The sequence below is a fragment of the Hemicordylus capensis genome, chromosome 2 (assembly GCF_027244095.1).
Source record: "Hemicordylus capensis ecotype Gifberg chromosome 2, rHemCap1.1.pri, whole genome shotgun sequence".
Lineage (NCBI taxonomy): Eukaryota > Metazoa > Chordata > Lepidosauria > Squamata > Cordylidae > Hemicordylus > Hemicordylus capensis.
This window is the reverse complement of record NC_069658.1, coordinates 36,446,360-36,468,272: the sequence shown is the minus strand read 5'-3', so window position 1 is coordinate 36,468,272 and position 21,913 is coordinate 36,446,360. Positions and strand designations below refer to the sequence as shown.

The 21,913-nt window shown below is 42.5% G+C and overlaps 1 protein-coding gene across 8 annotated transcripts in view; it reads left to right on the top strand.

The window, feature by feature from the left end:
• ANKRD55 (ankyrin repeat domain 55) overlaps positions 1-18,097 on the top strand; it is a 115,229-nt gene extending 97,132 nt beyond the window's left edge. For all 8 annotated transcript variants that reach the window (XM_053300246.1, XM_053300242.1, XM_053300243.1 and 5 more), the window contains one exon: positions 13,276-18,097. In XM_053300246.1, the coding sequence (XP_053156221.1) occupies positions 13,276-13,559 (284 nt within the window). In that variant the 3' untranslated portion in view covers positions 13,560-18,097. The remainder of the gene's footprint in view (positions 1-13,275) is intronic.
• The last annotated feature ends 3,816 nt before the right edge of the window (positions 18,098-21,913 follow it).

Below are 21,913 nucleotides of genomic sequence, written 5' to 3'. Positions count from 1 at the left end.
CACCTCCGCATGACCCTTCATGAGTGTGGCACACGATCAGTGGCACACGATCAGACAAATGGGGTTAGCGGAGCACTCACTCTGCTAACCTTGTTTGGGGGGGAATTCAGCGGGCTTGCCACCGGCAGCCTCATAGCTGGGCTCCCTTCACCCGGTTTCCAGTGCAGGTGAGAATAGCCTCAATCGGTCACTCATCCCACCCTCCCCGTAAAAAAATAATAAACATAAAAAATAAATTTTAAAAATCACTCTTCAGTTACACTGATAAGACATTCAGAAACTCAGACCAGATCTTTAGAAATTTAGAAAGACACATTCTTATATGGAAAATGGTATTGATGAACCTTGGATGATTGTACAGAAATAAATATGGAAAATATGTTGTAAACGTTTATGCATATGCCTTTATCTTGTACTTCAAAAACAGTCAGTTAAAAAAAAATCCTATAAAAATCCTATATTTAGAACACCAGCTGTTAGAACATTAGTGTTCTACTATGAGAAGAATTGTCCATCCAGATCAACATCACCATAGCCAACAGTAGCCTCAGAATTAAAAGAAATATAACTCAGTTGTGCTGCATTTGTTTCTTTCTTTCTTTCTTTCTTTGATTTCTATACCACCCTTCCAAAAAATGGCTCAGAGCAGTTTGATTAGAGAATTCAAGAAGGCTCTCAAACAGTTGATTAGCAAAGACATATCTGTAGAATCCAGAGGAAAGAGTTGTAGTATGCAAGGACAAGGCAGTGGAGCAGAATCAGGAATATTAATTTATTGAAATAGATATTATTCACAGAGAGGCAAGTGCTGTCTGCTTCCAGTGCTCTTGCTGCTGGCTGTTCATTAGTCCCACCTCTACCCCATTCAAAAGCTAGCCTGGATCAATGAATGGGTTAACCAAAAATACCACAATATCAACAGGGGCAGTCCACAACATTTTGCTGCATGAGGCAAAAGACAACATGACAAACCCCCTCATCAGTGAAAAGTGTGCCTTAGCAAGGAGAGGAAGTGTGGTGACAGTGGATAGCACGATGGCACCTGTGATGGCAAGGGCTCAGCACTTGCCACACCTGCACTTGAGGTGACCACCTGAGGACCTCACCCTGCCGCATGGAAGCGTTGCCCCTGCATGGCATGACAAAATGTCTACCGATCTACTGATGACAAAATGTCTACTGAGGGAAAAGAGTTTGAGCAGGACAAGGGGTGCTTCCAGATGCAGTGCCACACTTAGCTGTTTCTCTGATTTGAATCACACACAGAATTATGTCATTCTTTCCACCCCAGCATGTTCTTGGACACATCTGGAGTGCTGTCTAAAAAGCCCATAGCCTATACGAAAAAGACAGAACAATGGCACTCATAGCAATCCACACCTGTGGTCGTTGTACAGCCTTTTCAAAGAACTCTGTTAATCAATGTGATTTAAACACAGGGAAAGTACCGTACATATTGTCAATGGATGGATGACGATGTCATATGAACCACCCCCAGCAAGCATGAGTGAACAAGACATGACAATCGCAGATTAAGCACCCTATTTAGGCATGCCCAAGGGGGATGTAGACAAACGGAGACTGAATTTAATAAGTGTTTTTTAATAAGAAAGAAATGAGAAGATACCAGTAATCAAAAACAATGCAGGAGGTAAGGACTAGAAAGCTGCACAATTTAAGACAAAACCTTAATATCTGAACTTCACAGCTTTAAACATTAAAGAAACTGAAAACAGAATGAATGTGAGAGCAAGCGGAAGCCCTTAAAAACAGAACGGCAGAAGAGAAGTAGGTTATTCAGTGTTTATCACAACTAAATAGCACTGGCATTTAAAAAGGCGAGGGGATGTTTCAACAATGAAATTGAAACAAGGTTCTAAAGGACTAAGAGGAACATGATGGCTGAATGTGAAATATCATATTTGCCTGAATCCAAGGCTAGGTTTTTCCCAAGTTCTCTGATGTTAGAAATTGGAAGGTCGTCGTAAATCCAGAGTCCTCTTCCTTTTGCATAAATATGCTCTCTCTGTGCAGACGATCCTGCGCTCTCCCCGCAAACCATCCTGCGCCTAGCCCTGGGTGGCTAGATCGGCTGCCCACATGATTACCAGCTCTGTCATGGAGCCGGTAGGGGCGGCAGGGACCAGGGGCCGCCCAGCCCCTGGAAGTCCCAGCATGCCCTGCGCAAGTGTGCAGGGCATTCTGGGGAGACCCCCAAGGCCAGGAGGCTCATGGTAGCCTCCCAGTCAAGGGTCTCCTCATGAGTTGCTGCGGTGCGGAGGTGCACCATGGCGACTCATTGTTAATCAAATGGTGTTAGCAGAGCGCTCACTCCGCTAACCTCGTTTAGCGGGGGGGGGGCATTTAGTAGGGCTAGCAGCCAGGAGTGGTGTGGCTTCCTATGCTGCACACGACCACACAAAACCAGGCCGGGCTCCCTTCGCCTCGTTTTGTGCGGTCATGAGAGTAACCTCAGATAGTATTAGTTCCCAATCAACATTCATCAAAGCTCCCAAATCCTCCATCTCAGCATTAAAATGTTTATGGCGAAGTGACTGCATTTCACAGAATGTTCAAAACAAGGTGTAAAGTTTCTTTTCTTTATTTAGCAAATTAGAACAAGCCACATTGAAACCACTAGATTCTACCCAATTTCAGGGAGAAGTTTACAATTTTTGCACACTGATGTTATCTCCTGTTACATTTACAGAAGGTTATATCTTCTGTCACATTTACATTAGGAAAATCTTGTATAACCCTTACCTTCCCACTCAGCACCTCTCCAGTTGTTATACTAGCATCCCATGGACAGCACCTTATTTACATGTTCTTTCCACAGACAAACTCACCACACCCCAGTTCATAACAAGTGACTCTAACACCGAAAAGATCTACTGGGTATTCTTCACAATGCAGGCTTTATTTACTGCCAGGCTTTACTGAGAACTTGAAGTTGTCCCAAAAAAAACAATGCAAAAAATGCATTTTTCAAATCAATGATATAAATCGAGTTACACTCTAATGCACAGTGAAAAACCCAAATGGTGTGTGAAGTGCTCCCCAATAGCTCGCAGGGACTTTGGGGTAAATCTGCACGATATGTGAACGCACACCCTCCTGGCCTGTAGCATGCAAGATTGCTGCTCTGCAGTACCTTGATCCACATTCAGGACCTCCACTAGCAACATCCTCACAGTGTAAAATGGCTCTAAAACTCTTCTGCCAAAGTTTTAGGGCCATTTAACATATGCTGATTTTCTACATGGTATAGGTAGAATAGTGTTGTACTCTGTATCCTGCATGCTTTCCAGGTTACACGCTACTACAGTGTCACTACATGTCTGTTAAGTATGCTTCCTTACTACCTGTGTTTCAACATCGCAGTGCCTGCGCTGTCAGCAAGATGCCGTTCACATTTCCGATGCCTTCTTTCAGGTTTTATCTTTGTGATACAGTGCGACAACATTGGAGGAAAAAAAGCTGTGTTTTCCCGTTGTAGGAGGTTTGCGCAAGCTAGAAAAGACTGCTCCCCCTGCTGGTGGCTTTGCACAAAACCCTTTATTTACGTTTTCAATTCGATCCTGCCAAGCCGAAGCATTTCAGTGCTGTTGTAGCCTGTAATCTGGAAAGCTCCCTGTCATATATGAAAATTATGTCTCATGTATACAAGTTAGGAAGTTGCAGCTTGCTTTCTTAGAAAGAATTGCCTACTTAGTCAGTCATTCTGCTGGGTCACACCCTAACTAAATAACTAAGGAGAAAAGTCCAATGCTATGAATGTGACTATTCCAGTAACACTATAATACACATCTGCAGCAGGGGCATACGAAAGGCTGAAGTGGGCCCTGGGACAAAAGGTGAAGATGGGCCCTACACCCCCCACTCCATGCCGTCCTCTCTGGAGAGGCAGGAGAAGGAAAGCAAAGAGCAAGCTGTGGCTCAGTTAATGGAGGTGGGCCCCCTTTCCCTCAGGGGCCCAGGGACACACATACCCTTATTCAATTATAGCTACTCCCCTGATCTGCAGCAATGCAACACCTTTGGACAGAGTGGAAACAAACAGCATCCATACAAGATTTCCTCTTAACCTCTATGACTGAACAAGCCAGGGCTACATATCTGTGCATATTTGACTGATTTATTGATTGACTGATTGAGTGCAGTCAAGTCGGTGCTGACTCTTAGCAACCACATGGATAGGTAGGTAGGTAGGTAGGTAGATTTGATTACATAACATATGTAATCATAACAGATTTGATTACATAGCATATTTGATTACATAACAATAATCATAGACACATAACGTGTGGTTGGTATATTATGAGAAAACAGGTCATTTCTTAGCCATACATTTCTTTTCCATGCCAAATTCTCAACTGACACAAAAATGTCTGTACAGTATTTTCTCTTTTAACCTCTTTTCAGTACCTCCATGACGCACTCAAATAAAAACAACAACACAGAGCAAATCAAATAACACTGAAGCATTTATTTTCTTTCTTTGTATACAATAACTAAGTTGTCTCCACACATGTATGAATGAGTGTGCGTGTGTGTATGTATCTCTTAACTTCTCTCATATTCTACCATGACAAATGAGGATTGAACTCTGAAGATAAAAGAGAGATTGTTTCTCAACGGCTGGGATCACCTGGACAGGGAACAGACTTAACTCTCAGAAACAGTGGTGTATCTAAGGTCACACATTTCCATTCTTCTGTATGAGTGAATAGTTGTCATTCCAGTCCTATGAGGAACAGTAAACTGTTGCATGTGTGGTACAAAATCTGTCCTCCATATCCAGTGTCAGTCCTGGGCCAAAATGATGCCCCAGGCAAGAAACATCCTTGGACACCACCCTCTCTTGAATGCTATTTATTTGCCTTTTGAATGCCTTTTGTGATTCATGATTTCCATGGATGATTATCTCTGTCACAAAATCTGAAACAGTTATAGAGGACTAATGTGAAGCTTCATGAAATATGGAAAAAGTGCAATCAAAAGTAATTTTAAAAAAAAGAAAGAAAGGAAATAGATTTGATAGGATCAAGGTTGTGATGAATGCAGTTCTGGCCTGTATGTGTATAGATATGCATCGGTGGAGTAAATGTTGAGTTTCACTCCACACAGCTCTGCTATTTACATTATTCAGATCCTAAAACACTACTCAATATTCCACAATACTGTAGCGTGATTTCATTTTACTTTCCCTCGCCTTTATATCTCATGGCAATGGTCTACTGGTGACACTTCCAATAGCAGCATGGTGGCAACACATGTGCTGTTCATCTTGTTTGTGCAACTGAGATGTACGTCTTTGAAGCCAAGAATCCAGGTGGCCACTTGGGACACTTGCCGAGAAGACTGGTCCCATCAATAGGGCTATTCACACAACCCTAAACAGGACAGAAAGAGCTCCTAGCCAGGGTAAGAGAGCCGTGCACACTCCCAATCAGCAGTCATGTGCTTGGAAAGATCAAGGTGAGAGAGTGGTCATGTGGGAGCCAGGAGCTAGGTACAATGTAGCCAACTCACATTCTGTCCCCAGCATTTTACCAAAGGTGGGCGAAAAGCCATCTTACACAGCTTCTGCCTTCCACATAATCACTGTCCCTCCTCCTACCTTGATCTTTGCAAACACATGGTCCACCGATCAGGAGTGTACATGCTCTCCTACCCTGACTAGCACCCCATGTGAACAGCCCTCATATCGGTCAGGGGGCCTGGTCCCCACTACCAAGAATAACACAGAATGATGTAGATTTTCCCAAGGTTCATGCAATATACAGGTGGCCCTTGTTATCCATGGTCCCAGCAACCATGGTTTTGCATATCCGCAGTGGGGCTATATAGACCCAACCTCGTTATACACGGTTCAAAAAATACTCCAAATTCACCTTTGAATGAATTCCAAATTCATTCAAAGGTTCCTGGGGGGCTGGAAATGACTTAGGATGTAATTTCTGGCCACCATTTTGCACCACGGAGCCATTTTGTGGTTCTTTCTTTCCTGCAATTTATCAAGGAAAATTTGAGGTATTTTGGATTGAGGGTGGGGGGCACTGCTAGACAACTGGAGACCTGGACAGCATGGTATGCTTCTTTGTTTGTCTTATTTCTGCCTCATCCCCTTTTAACACTTTTCGAAGCTCTAGAAACCTAACCCCCCAAACCCCAAGGGTTTGACTCAAGGTCTCGTTATCCACTTTTTTGTTATTCATGGTTGTAGAGCAGAACAGAACCCCCATGGATAACAAGGGACACCTGTGGACGTCTCTCATACTCTGCTATGATGGTGGACATTTTGCTAATAATAAAAATATAATATAATACAATATAATATAATATAATATAATATAATAAACATACTTTAAATGCTAGATTCCAGCCATCTGGTTTTCAACAACACCTTAGCAGAACCTGGGTCATGAGGCTTACTCTGACTTGAGCTGGCAATGCAAGGATTTGTTTGCAAAGCCGTAGAAGATAAACCAGACACAGCTGCCTCTAGTTTCTTATAAAGGGAACTTGCTTATGCAGCCATAGGCAGAAGTCACGAATTCACCCTGTGCTTCCAAATAAAGTATTTATTGTGGTGCATGTATTTAGAGAACAGCAGAAATGTTGTTTAAGAGACTAAATGGTTAATAAAAACAGGAAATGGTAACCACTAAGAAGCACTGCTGGGTATGTCAAGTTATTGGCTATAAATAAGTTCAGTATAAACTTTTCAGTATAAACTTTGACTATATTATGGATTATAGAATCACATAGAAATGGTAATAGTGATAGATCATACAAAGTAAAAATGCTAACAAAACATAAGATGCACTAAACAACATCCAATCAAAAGAGAACTATATAGTCCATGAAATATGTTAAGATGACAGCAACCTGGTGATAAGCTGTGTCAAATTACTTTTTCAAGTGTCCATGTATTCGTTCGTATTGTCTCCCATGAACATCAACCATATCTTCCATATACCAAACATGTTGGGGGAAAACATTAGAAGCCATAGAATAAATCCTCTTCATAAAGAACTTCAAATCTTCTCTTATGATCCAAAACTTCCAACTTATTTTACAGCCTTACTCTCTGGGGAGCAGGGTGTTGAAATGCGCCTAGAGACCACACCTTTTTTCATCTCATTGATACTTTCAGTGTGAACCAAGGGGTACATGCCTGATGCCTAATGACTTACACCAGCTGAGGACTTGGACTATTCTTTTCAAGAAAACAGCTCCAAAAAATCTGGTTCTCTAAATGATGGTGATGATGATGATGATGATGATGATGATGATGATGATGATGATGATGGTTTATTGTCCCAGGGGATGGGGTGGGTTCCCAGCCCTTCTTGAACTCCAGAATGACTGGGTAAGCACCCCCAAAAAAGGTCAGCCTCAGGAACAGCCAGGGGAGGAGGTTGGTTTGTCACCTGAGTCCTCCTCCTGGCTTGCTGCATTCATCCAGTTCCTTCTCCTGGAGAACTCCTGGCTCCCATAATCAGAACCAGCTCCTCCTCATCAGCTGCCTTGTCTTTAAATATCCCAGTGCAGAGCTGACAGGGCTTAAAGCCTACTTCCAGCCCCGCCACCTTCCTGACCTTGCTTCCCTGACACACCCAACCTAGCTGTCTCCCTGGAGCTGTTTCCTGCAGCTCTCCCTGCCTTGTTCTCTCAACGCCAAGGGGATCAGAGCAGCCTGGACCCTTCTCATCCCTACTGCCCCTGAAGGGAATGAAAGCCCCACAGGAGGGATGCCACGCCCTTCGCCAGACCACAGGGCCACCCAAGCAACCAGGTAACGTGGCACGTGGCATCCCAACATTAAGATCTTGCTATAACCGCAAAATAAAATGAAACAACATCAGTATCAGTATCAGTATCCAATTTCCAGAATGCATACCCTGCACAAGAATCCCTCCCATATCCCCACTCCACTTCCATATATATATATATGACAAGAGACAAAATAAAATGTTTCCATGGATGTTTCCATGGGGAGTTTCACCACACAGAGAATAATTTTATGTATTTATTTATTATTTAATTTATAATTTATAATTTAATTATAATTATTATATAATTTATGTCATTTGTATAATGACATACAAATTAAATGCATTAACCAATATCGGTTTGCAAACCAATCCAAATTCAGACCATATGAATTTGGCCACTTGTCCCCAAAGGTTTGGCAGGAGCTTTTCCTCCTACCTTGGTAAAATGTTGGATGTGAAAGCTGGGTAGGATGGCACTGTCCTACTCAGCTCCTGCCTCATACACAATCACTCCCCTCCCCCTGCCTAGTTGTTTGCACACACACACACACAGTTGAAAACTGGGAGTGTGCACAGCTCCCAAACTGATAGTGTGAACAGCCCCACTTTCTCCTTGGCTGCTAAGGCTACCAACCCTGTTGGCTAATCTTCAGTGTCTGGGGCTGTTGTTCCTTTCCATTGCTGAAGCACTAATAGTGTTGGTTCTCTATTTAAGCTGACATCAAACTGAAGCAGCTTTTCTGGTTCAGCAAAGTAGTTTTTCTGGGAGTTATAAATCATCACAGTAAACTCCTCAAAGAAAATATCCATTGTATGCAGGGAAAAGCGCTATGGGCATTCTATTATATTTTATTATTTAATAAACCCTGAGCCTCTTAAAGGGTTCATTTTAACCCCTTTAACTGGCTCAGATACACACAATGGATTTTTCTTTCTTTCATTAAGAGTTGTTCCCAGACCATAAAAGAAATTTGGCAGAAAAAATTTGTTGTATTCTACCTAGTTTTCTGTTTTGTTGTTTGGATCTTTGTCCCAGTGGGGATCCTGCAAAGAGTGTGGGTGGTTAGAGTCAGAAAGATGGCACTTACTCTTAGGATGACATTTTAGTGAATGGCAAAACCATTGAGAATCATGATGCTAAACTGAAAGACATCTTAAGAAAACTCTAGAAACATGGACTTACTATCCCTAAAGAGAAATGTCCACTTTGCACACACTCGGTGATGTACTTGGGACATACAATGAGCCCTTTCTCACAATCAGTGAGATTAGCCCGCTCTCCCCGCAAAAGCGGCAAAAGCGGGTCTCACTGATTGTGAGACCCACCTCTGTGTATATTACTCTAAATTTGTTAAACAATTTGCCTCAAAAGTTGCTCCATTACATCTTCTTTTAAAAAGAATGTAGCATTTAATTGGGATGCATCCTGCAAGGCTAGTTTTCAGACTATCAAATCTACCATTGCTGAAAGCTCCTCTCTCACTTCTTTTGACAACAACAGCCACGCTATTGTAACCACTGATGTTTCTGAATATGGTTTGGGTCCTGTCTTGACCCATCAAAAAGGGGACAGGGGAGTTACAATTGCCTTTGCTTCCAGAGTGCTTACTGCATCTGAGGAGATTTATTCTTTCTGTTTTTTATTCTGAAAATAAAAAGCATGTTTCTGGGTGGTGAGGCACTTCAGGACTTACTTGTGGATCAGAAAATTCACTTTACAGTCAGACCATAAACCCCTATCTGCTTTATTAACTACTCAGGGATCAAGTCAAGCAATGCCAAGAATAGCCAAATGGCTCACCAGACTTAAGGACATTGATTTCCAGGTTGAGTATCTTCCAGGTGTTCGGAATACAACTGCAGATTGTTTATCTCAGCTTCCACTTCCAGGCCAAGAGGATATGACAGAAGAAGAGGATGTAGTAATTGCACAAAGAACTTCATCCACTCATGGAGTGATCACATATTTTGAATGGAAAGCGGCCCTCAGTGCTGATCAAGCACTTACTGAACTTAAACCTCACATAACTAATGAATGGCCATGCAAAAACAAGGTACCTGAACAACATTGTCCCTTTTCAAGTGACCTGGTGAGGAGGACTGATCGTTTGGTGGTGCCAATCTCCTTACAAGCAAAAGTTATCAAAATTGCCCACCAAGGTCACCTGGGCATGAGTAAATAAAAGAAAGTTTTTGGTGGGCAGGTATGGACAAACACATTGAAGATGTAATTAGGCACTGTATAGCTTGTGCTATATGTGACAAATTGAAGGACGTTTACCACCCCTTGACTCCTGTAAAGTATCCCAATGGTCCCTGGGAAAGGCGTGCTCTGGATATAATGGGGCCTTTTGATTACCAACCCACAAAACAAAGATTTGTTATGGCCAGAAGTTTCATTTGCTGACAACATTACTACCAACAAGGTGATCCAGTTCATGGCTGCAATTTTTGCAAGAGGAGGTCTTCCTAAAGAACTAGTGACTGTCAATGGGACACAGCTTACCTCCTTTGAAATGGAGCAATACTTGAATAACCATGGGATAAAACACAAGACTCTTTGTTTTTACCGTCCTCAAGGGAGTGGCTTAGTGGGATGAATGAACAAGTTAATGAAGGAAAGTTTACAACCGGCTATTACACAACAATAACAACCCTGGAAAGAGGCAATCCGTGAAACTCTATTTGCTTAGCAAACTACTCCTACTACTGGAAAATCACCATTTGAACTGCTTGAGAAGATGCAAAGCTACCACCAAACTTACCCAACAGCAGCAACTGATTGGGTTTTCCATGCCATCTCACCCTGCAGATGAAGAGATTCGTGATCGGGTAAGGAAGAAGCAACAAAAACACAAATTATATGTGGATCAGAAACAGGGTGCAACATTTCAGGTGGGGGACTTTGTTGAGTGTGGTTGCCATATAAAGTGAGAAAGGGATGTTCCCAATATTCTGGACCAAAACAAATAATTGGAATCCAAGGAGATACAGTCATATTGGATGATGGAAAGTAATGGAACAGTTCGAGACTTTCCAGCATGACAAGAGGGAAGGGAATCTAATCTCCAGAGAGGAACTGGAGAGGAATTTGATCTTGCCTCCAGTTTTGACCTCACAGATGTGGCTGATGAAAGCAATGGACAATCCTTGGTACCAGGGGAGGGGAGGTGGGACTCAAACAGCTCCTGTGCCAAAGGACTCAAAACTTGGTGGAAGTGTGTGGAGACCATCTAAAATACTTCAAGGCTTTGTTACTAAATTTTAAACTAATTCAATTTTGGTTATTAAAAAGGGGAGGAATGTGTTGTATTCAATCTAGTTATCTGTTGTGTTTTGTTGTCTTGATGTTTGTCCCTGTGGGGATCCTGTAGAAAGTATGCGGGATGGAATCAGAAAGACAGAGAAAATGGAGTTGCTTCTGAATAAAGCCTTAGTTAAACCAGCATAATATTTCTTGGTGTTTACAAAGGAAGCAGTTATAAATCAAAATTCTACATTCTTTTTTCTTTTTACCAGTTTGTGTGGTTGGTTTTAATTTTAGAAATGTGTGGAGGCCATGTGATGAATAATAAAGGAAAGAAAGCCAATCAGTGTAAAAGCAGTGAGTGTTGCCCGCAGGGGCTAAGAAAGGATGAGAGTGCCTTCCCCCAGTCAACAATAGTTCCATCCTCCATCACTCCTGCTACATCACTGTTTCCTGCCTTTCCCTCTGGCCCATCTGTTACCACTTCCACATCTGAGCCTGATTGACAACTACAGTTGCCACATTTGAGAAACCACACACAGAAGTATTTCCACAGACTTAGTTTTTCCCAGGCAAGATGTATCCATTCCCCCACTCAGGGACTTAACTTTGAGAGATGCAGGGGAGCAAGCTAAAAGCTCAACAATCACAGGTCCCATGGCTACCTGAAGAATCGTCTTCTATCATAGGAATCTGCCCTTACCATCTTCATTAGAGGTCCTTCTCTGGGTTACACTACCATCTGTGGTCAGGCGGGTGGTGACTGGAGAAGGGCCTTTTTCTGTCCAAGTGCCCCATATTTTGATTGCCCTCCTCAGACAAGTTCTCCTGGTGCCAACACTGATGTATTTCCGACTATAGGTGAATATTTTTATTTGCATAGGCATTCTAGCATCTCATATACTGTACCTGGTTGTAGTTGTTGATTTATGGTTTAGCTGGTTTTTATTGACTGCCAGTATCATCTCTCCATAATTGTTTTATTTCTTTTCCTTATTATATTGCTTTGTACTTTTGCAATGTACACCATCCAGGGAACTAAATAGATCAAAGTTAGCCATTGTGAACACAATACATTTTAAGGCATCTACAAAATCTCCCAAGAAGGCAAAACAGAGACAAAATAGGGGCAGTGATTTGCAAGTTCACAAGGATTGTGTTGGAATTTCCCCACAGAGGCAGTTCCACATCAAACAGGCCATTGGTGGACATACCTGTTGAATAACATAGCCAAAGCAAAGAGAAACAACTCACAGTTGCTTTTGTTTATTGACTCCAAATTACTGGATTATGGTGTCACCCTGCCACCAGTTCTTCCCTTCTGCCTTCATTGGCTCTGCTCGTTCCCTCATGGCAGGATCACTTGCCCCTCCCCTTTTCTTTATCACTACGGAGGCCTATAATGAAGCTTGCTGACCCATGTTGCAGGCATAGTTGTGGCAGGACAGAGATGGAGCCTTCTGCAGTGTCAGCTGCACCAGGTATTTCCCCACCCTGGGCCTACCTTGGTAGCTCAGTCAATCCCACCCATGGAAACTCCACTTCCTTCCCCCAGGTTGGCAAGTGTGCATGATTGCTCTTGAGGCTGCTATGGCACCCACCTGGTCCTAGTGCCTGATCAATGTTGGCTCTGGAGGCCTGACTCCTCTCTGTGGTGGCTAGGGTGTCCCAATCTGTGAAATCACAAGCTTCCTAGACTGTCCCTGAAAAATAGGGGCAATTGGAGTGCATGCGCTGCTACCCTCTTGCAGATGGAGAGAACCTCAAGGTCATGACAGTGTTACAAAGAAAGTAACACACACTAGTTATACACGCCAAACATGCCATACTGTGTGTGTGTGTGTGTACACACACACGCACACGCTTTCCCAGTGGGTGTAAAGTCTTGGTCACCCCTTGGGGTATTTAATTTAATTATTTTTTATTAGAGGTTGCTGGTCTATCTGCTCTCCTGCTGCTCTGTCTTGGTTTTTTATGATTGCTGCTTTTTGGTGTTTTCTTACGTTTCTCTTTTTTCCTCCCCAAATTGATTTTAATGTGGTTTTTATGGCATTTTATTGTATTTTAACTTTTGTAAACTGCCTTGGGATGCATTTTATGAAAGGCGGTATAGAAACTGAACTGTAAAATAAATAAATCATCTCCGTGGCCTCTAGCAGAGCCCACTGCAGCACCATGAAAAGAGTACACTTACAAACGGTATTGTTTATTGGTTTTGATTTATCTTTCTTTGCTCTTTTGCAGCCCAACTACTGCCCAGCCAAGTTTCTCCAAGCAACAAGGAGTTGAAATCCTTCTCTTCAAATTCCTTAAGAACTGGCACTTCTATCCTCCCACCAGCACTAACCACCAAATTCCACAAACCAGGGCTTTCTCAGAGGCAGCTGCTGTACTCTTTCTTGCCAGCGCTAACAGGAGAACCTCTCCGAACAAGCAGAGTCCTACCTGCCATTCCAAGCCAGAAGGGATCCAGCTTCACAGGAGAAGCACTTAACCAATCACACTGCAAACCAGACAGTGACGTTTAGCTCATGGGACCCTGAATGTCCAAGGAACTGGGAGTGGGGATGGTGTATAAACCATTTCTAAGCATTTACTTTCCACTTCATTGTGAATTAGAGGGTTAGCAAACAGACAGTTTTAAAAGACATACAGCATTTATCAAGGCAATCTACCTGTATTTGGTGCATCTATTTAAATTAGGACCATATTGGAAAAGTGCTATCAAATATACTGTGGGGAAGCCAAGGAAAATGCAACTTCATTTAATTTTGCTATTTCATCTCAGGCCAGATAAGAGTGCCACTTTCCCTTTGTGAATGACCTCGTCCCATGTGTTTAATAATTCAAAACACTTACTGGCAGATGCAACAGGAGACTGGCGGTCCCTTCACCTCACGTTTCCTAACCCAAACATTTGAATTTGGGGCAATGGAGTTTGTGGGGGAAAGCAACCCGTGGTTTCCCTCGCCAAACTCCACTCTAAATCTTCAGTCAGAGTGGAATTTAACTGCCACAAACCCCATTTCTGCAGTGCCAGCATTACATCTAGACACCGGCACCACCATTTGGGGCCCCACAGAACTGGAGTTGAGGGAGGAAGCTCCTCCCTCATTCCAGCCCAATTGGCTGTGCCAATTTCAGGAAAGAAGGAAGCCAGCACAGCCAGCTTCCCTATCTCTCTGCAGTCTCACTGACTGCAGAGAGATAGCTCTCCCCAATGTCTGAATGCGATGGGAGAGTGGGAGGAGGTGCGTGGAACTGAGGTTCCATTGGACCCACAGTTCTGTGTTACGTCTGAACTGGACCACTGTATTTGTTTATTTATTTATTTTTATTTATTTGATTTATATAATGTCCTTCCAAAAATGGCTCAGGGTGGTTGGTTTACCTGAAACCAAGAATAGATTTTTTTCCAAGTTTTTTGATATTAGAAATCAGGAGGCCATCTTAACATTCAGAGTCCTATTCTTTTCACGTAAATGCAGGTATAACATGTATTTAACCTCTAAATTTTAAGGGGGTGGTCTTAAATTCAGAGTAGTGTTTGATTTGGGTAAATACAGAAGTACCTCTCATTGCGGGATGGCTTTACATATGTGTAGCTACCTTCAGGAAGCCAACCAAAAGGACTGACCTGTGTAGACACTCCACATAGCAGGCATCACATTTAAATGGCTTTTAGTGCACACATGTGCAGCATTTAAAATGCCATTGTTCTGTTGCTCAAGTGGCAACCCTGTTGGTGTGCAGTACTTAGTGGCAACTCCATAATTGAGCAGATATGTTCCATGGACACAATCCATTTCAGGCTGCCTGAGAAGAGGGGCCACTGAGCACCACTCACCAGCCTCCTCTCCGCACCCTCGGAATCTCCACTCACCTGCAGCAGCTCCACTAAAGTCATAGTAGCCATGGCCAGCTTGATGTGGTTTGCCAGCCATGGTACGGTATAATGATGTCAGCACCAGGCCATGACATCATTATAGCAACCTTGCTACGGCTGGCAAATCTTAGCAAGCTGGCTGCAGCTACAGTGGACTTAGTGGAGACAGTAGGTGAGAGTGGGAGGCCTGGAGGGGAAGAATGAACAGATGAGCTGGGGAGAGGTGGCAGATGAGCAGGGGGAGGCAACTGGTGAGCAGGGTAGTGTCTGCAGTGGCTGTGGCAGTGGTGGCCCACCAAAAAAATTGAACACTGTGCGCTGCCAACATCATGACGCCATTGCAAATACTACAGGTTCATTGGCCAGCAGAGAGGCTAAGACCCATTTAAACATGATGGACCCAGAATCACTCATGAGCCTGGATTTCAGTTGATGTATCTTATACAGAGTATCTACCTAAGTAAATGTTCTTCAGTACCATCTATATAGCAGCTATTGCATTTAAATCAGCTCTAAAATCAGTGGGACTTAAGGTCCCACTGACTTCAGCCAGATTTTAAGCACATCTAATTTCTCTAGATTATTGCACTTCAGGTATCTGACTTCGTAAGATGGGTTTTTCTGTACCTCCAAACAACAAATAAAACAAAGACATAATGCTTTGCAAATGAATGTATTTTTAAGCCAGAATTCTGAATTCAAAAACAAATAGTCACTTTAACATTTCTTGACATGCACACATTTCAGGCATTAGGAGCTGCTTATTTTTGTGATTGCCCAAAGTTTAAAGCAGTAGAGCAAGGGAAGGCCAAAGATAATAATATTGGCTTGTCATTATATTTTATGATTGCAGAGAAATACGTTAACTAATTCTATACAAATGTATATATGTATGTAAATACACAGATCTGCATTCCACAAACTTGCTTAGGGCTTTTCCACACAATCAGTAAGTGTCCTTTTTCCCCAAGCACTGCTATAGTGTGCTATCCACAAGTGTTTATGCCTCCATCATAAATAAAGCACTGGTGGTTCTACAAGGGTGTGTATGACATCCTTAAAAACAGTACTAGGAGTAGTAGGAGTAGGAGTAGTAGTAGTAACAACATCCAGGCTAGCACTGACCCTCAGGATCATATATTTGTTGGTGCACAGTGGGCTTCAGAGGGAAGGGAGATTGACAAAAATCACCCCTTCTCCTACTCATGAGACCACGCAGCAGTAGTCTGAAACTCAGCACTGCTGCACCATGCAATGCTATTCTGGATATCAGCCATTATTATTAATTTCCACAGCACTTAAAAACCAAGCACTATATAAAAGTATCATCCAGTCTCACAAATAGATAATAAGAGAAAATGAAAAAGAAACACACACAAAAAAAATAGTCCTTCACACCTTTTCTCTTACTCCCAGTTATGAAACACTGTTGCTCAATATTACTAAGTTCTGTAAAACTGGCAGCTTGACATTTGCTTAGGGGTGTGCAAAATCCGGAACCACAAAATATATATACTGTACTCACGTTTCTTTAATAGTATGGGTGTCTTTGAGAGAGCCAGCGTGGTGTAGTGGTTAGAGTGCTGGACTAGGACTGGGGAGACACGAGTTCAAATCCCCATTCAGCCATTATACTTGCTGGGTGACTCTGGGCCAGTCACTTCTCTCTCAGCCTAATCTACTTCACAGGGTTGTTGTGAGGAGAAACTTAAGTACGTAGTACACTGCGCTGGGCTCCTTGGAGGAAGAGGGGGATATAAAAATGTAAACAAACGAACAAATAAATATTTTGAAAGCATCAGGAAGAGGGAGGATTCGAGTTAGAGCTGAATAGCAGGTCTATCAGTGGCGACTAGTCTGGTGGCTATAGGCCTCCTCCAGTGTCAGAGGCACGATGCCTCTGAATACCAGTTGCAGGAGAGCAACAGCAAGAGAGAGGATATGCCCTCACCTCTTGCTTGTGGGCTTTCCAGAGTCATCTGGTGGGCCACTGTGTGAAACAGGATGCTGGACTAGATAGGCCTTCTTGGGCCTGATTCAGCAAAGCTGTTCTTATGTTCTTATGAGCCTTAACTCACAGCCTAAAAGACACCCCTTGACCCAGTAGTGCTACCAGAGTCTAGTGCTACCAGAGTCTGCTATGCCGCAGAGCACCCTAAAAGCATTCGTTGGCAGTGTTGCAGGTAGTGGTGAAGGTACAGTAGGAGTTAACAAAGTGGGATATGCCCATCACAATCGCAGAAAATTTATATGGACAACCTGCTTCTGAGAGATAACAGGCTGTCCATATGTGTATTTTGTTCTACTGTGATGGGCACTGAATAAGATGAAAAAGGAGAGAGCTTCTGGGATTCAACAACACTAACAGCAACCTAAGGCAATGTCATTATATACACTGTCACTTAATAATGAGCAAAAGTTGGTATTGCTTTCTTATCGGCCTGAGAAAAACCGCCCTGGGGTCTTAGGACAAAGGGCATTATATAAATATAAAAATAAAATAAAATAAAATAAAATATAATATAATATAATATAATAATAATAATAATAATAATAATAATAATAAGAGAGCTTTTTGTTTATGTTGCCTGCTTCATACCTCAGATAAATTAGCTTTATGCCAGAATGATAATAGGAGTGCAGTAGGAGCACATTTCTCACTACATGGTACTTTACATCAATATGTTTGGTACGCCCCTTTACATCTTCTTGTTTGGAGAGTTGAATGCAGCTTTGGTTGTCTTCATACACTGGTATGGGCTGTGGTACATCTGTACCTAGGTCCTTCAGTAGTTGACACAGCCATTGTATCTCGTGACAGCCCTGTGCAGCTGATACATATTCTGCTTCAGTGGTTGATGATGCTACTATGTCTTGCTTTGTGCTTGACCAGCTTATGGCTCCATCTCCATAAAAAATATGTGACCACTGGTGGATTTCCTTTCTGTTAGATCTCTACCCCAGTCTGCATCTACGTATGCTCCTAGTTTTGGTTGACTGTTAGCTGGTAGCTTGAGCTTAAAGTGTGCAGTACCTTTTAGGTACCTAATAAGTCTCTTAATTGCATTCCAGTCCTTAACTGTTGGTGATGCAGTCTTTCTGCAAAGTAAGCCAACTGCTGTACTAATATCTGGCCTAGTGAGTGTACTAATGTATAAAAGCTTACCCAATGCTTCACGATATCTGTGGTTGTCAGATAGTGGCTCAGTTTGATCTTCTTGCTTTATGTAGTTCATTTCCATTGGAGCTGGTGTAGGATTTGCATTTTCCAGTCTGAGCAGGTTTATCAAGTCTTTAATTTCTGTTCTTGGTTGATGAGGAAACTTCCATTTTTCTCTCTTTGTACTTGAATGCCCAAGTAGTGTGCAATGTTGCCAAGTTGCTTGACTTCCACATCTCTGTTCAGATTATGCATTATTTCCTTGCTGTCATCTGTATTTTCATAGGCAAGAATCAAATCATCAACATACGCCAAAATGTAAGTCCACTTGCCATCTATGCACCTCGTGTATAGGCAGGGATCCGCGTTGCTTCTTTTGAAGTTTTCTTAAAACAGCATATCATTTAGTTTTATGTTCCATGCTCTGGCAGCCTGTTTTAAACCATACATGCTCTTTTGCAGTTTACATACATGGTCCTCTTTGCCTTTCTCTAAGAAACCTGGTGGTTGTTGCATGTAAATGTCCTCTTCTAGTTTGCTGTGCAAGAATGCAGTTTTCACGTCTAGGTGTTCAACATGCATTCCTTTGCTAGCAGCAATACTTAACAGAGTCCTTACTGTAATATGTTTAACCACTGGTGCAAAGGTTTCATCATAATCTTCTCCATATTTCTGTGAACATCCTTTTGCTACTAATCTGGCTTTGTAGCGCTGAATCTCACCATCAGCATCATGTTTGAGTTTGAAAACCCATTTGCAGCCTATAACTTTCCTTCCTTGAGGTAACTTAGTAAGAGTCCAGGTTTTGTTTTTCTGTAGAGCTTCAAGCTCTTCAATTGCAGCTTGTTTCCACTTCTGGGCTTCTGGTTGTGGTAGCTGGGATATTTCCTCCCATGATGAAAGTTCTGGTTGTTCCGCCGTTCTTGTGAGGTAGGACAGTCTCGGAGCTGGAACACCTCTGTTTGAGCGCGTTGATAGCCTCACTTCACCCTCTGTGGTCTCTCCCATTACCTTGAGTGCATCTGGTGGATCGCTGGGGGTCTCTGTGTCGACTGTGGTTGGATCTGGATCTGCTGTCTCCTCCTCCTCAATTCCTCTGAGATCAGGAAGCATAATCCAGTCATCAGGGTGTTTGGTCTGGTTGCTTGCTTCAGTGTAGGCCCCCTCTGAAGGTGTAGCTCTTTCATTCTCATCAAAATACACCGCTCTGCTTATGGTTATCTTGTTGGTGTCAGGATCCAGAATTCTGTAGCCTTTGGATTCTGCTGAGGAGCCTACAAAAATCCCTTTTGTGGCCCTAGCCCCTAACTTAGTCTTTTTTTTCCTTTGGGATGTATGAGTAAGCCGTGCTTCCAAAGACACGCAGATGCGTCATTGACGGCTTATGACCATGCCAAAGTTCATATGGTGTTGTTCCTATAGGCTTTGTGTGCATTCTGTTTTGTATGTATGTAGCAGTCATGATTCCTTCTCCCCAGAATTTCTGTGAGAGGTGTGCATCAGCAAGCATGCATCTTACCATGTCCAGTAGACTTCTGTTCTTTGACACTTCATTCTGTGATGCGTTGGAAGCTACTGTGGTTTGATGCACGATTCCATGTTCTCTCAGGAACTGCTGTGTGGCGCTGGACATATATTCTCCTCCATTGTCTGTGCGCAAGATCTTTGACTTCCAGCCAAATTTGTTGCTTGCCATGGCCACATATTCCTGGAATTTCTTGAGTATCTGTGATTTCTCCTTTAGTAGAAATACACACGTGTATCGTGAGAAATCATCTGTTATTGTTAGAAAATATTTTTGATTACCTATGGTTGCTGGTAGTGGTCCAGATTTATCGCTGTGGATCAGTTCCAGGGGTCTTCCAGTCTTCCTTTCACTCTGCTTAGGAAATGGCTTGTTAACTGCTTTGGACTCAAGACAACAAACACAGTTAGTTACAATGTCACATGGTACAAAATCAATGCCATTAGCTAATCCCTTTTCCTTCATGTTCTGCATTGACTCATAGCTCCTGTGTCCTAGGAGTCTATGCCACAGTTGCAAGCAGTTTTCATGCAGGCATGACTTAGCAAGGTTCACTTCATTAGGCTGGTATGCCTCAGGTTTGGACTGGGCTGGTCTTTCTCTGTCTGTAGGTTGCTCCTCCACACAATAACGACCTTTGGATTTAGAGCCTACAAGGCAAACTTCTCAATTCTGGGTAACAACACATTGTCCATTTTTAATATACAGTTCACAGCCTTGTTTCTCTAGCTTGGATATTGAAATCAAAGAGCTTGAGAAGTCAGGGATATATAAAACATCTTTAAGAAAAAATGGTTTAACAGATCCATCCAGCAATTTGCAATACAAAATTCCTCCGCCTTTCTTCTTGGCTTTAATTGTAGTATTATTGCCCAAATAAACAGTCTCTTCAGGAATATCAAACAGTTCAGTATAGAAACCCAGATTATTTGAAATATGAACAGAAGAACCTGAATCAAAAATGAACTTTTTATCACTTTGCATCAAGTTAACATTAAAGATCCTGTTCGAATACTTTTCTGTGTGCTTAAAATCCTTTGTCTGATTCTTGGGACAGTTCGCCACCTTGTGGCCAAATTGGTTACACAGAAAACATCTAAAGGCATTAGTCCCAGTTGGCCTCATTTCAGGAGCATTCTCCCTGCTGGCAGTCATGTGACCTCTCTCTCTGGACTGAGTTTCCTTGGCGGCAACGAAGCCAGATCTCTTTGTATGTAAATGTGGGGGCCCCATGCGGTTTCCTCTTGCAGCATTCCCTCCCCACCTTGGGTTTCCTCTGGAATGACCAATTGTTGCTTTAAGAGCAAAGTTACTTGCCAATTCACTTTCATAGCGTGAATTCAAAACTTTTCTTCTGTTTGCTTCAGAAGATAATGTTTGTACTGCTTTCTCAAAGCTTAGATTGGTGTGGGTTTCCAATTGGCCGATTATACTGCTATAGCTGGGGGGCATGCTTAGGAACAGAGCTTCCAGCTTCTGACTCTCTGTAAATTGTTCCCCTGCCTCTTTAAATTGAAAAAAGAAATCTTCCAAAAATCCCACAAATGTAGCAAAACAGTCCCCATCTTTATACTGGAGATCTTGCATTTTCTTTCTCAAGTTAAAGGTGTATGCCCACCCCTTCTTCATATGCAAGGAATCTAGCTTGCTTAGCATTTCCTTTGAGGTTCCAAGATCACATATTGCATAAAGGTAATTTTTACTCACAGAAGCTGCGATCAGGCCTTGAGATTTTGCATCCTTCATCAGCCAGTTTTCTTTTGCCATTTTCTCAGCAGATCTGGTTCCATCTGCGGGGGGCGGGGTCCTCCTCAGTAACTTTTGGGAGTCCTTCTGCATTCAGTGCAAGCCTCAATCTGGTTTTCCATTCCAAATAGTTGTCTGCATTCAAGATAGTCAGCCTGAGTTTTCCCCCTAGGTAAGTAGCCATCCTCGCTGGCTCCAAAAAGGCAGTTGCTGTAGATTAGCAATTCAAAGTGTCCACACTAGATCTCCCTGGATCTCCTGGAACAAACCTAACTCTCTAGCTGCAGTACACGCAGCTCAAAATACTGGGCTCCCATAACCTGTTGGAAATTCTCTGTGGTGAGAGAATCCCTTTCTCATTATAGCAGAGTGCACAGAGGCACAACACAGCGGATTTAGTTAGGCATACGTGTATGCTGAGAATAAAGTAACTTGGAGCCAATTCATAGTTTCAAGTCAATATATAAGACATTTATTAAGGAACTCCATTCTAGATAGGAAAGTGAGGAGCTAGGATCTCTAATCTATCTATCTAGCTGGATGAAGATGGATTCTGCATCTTCTC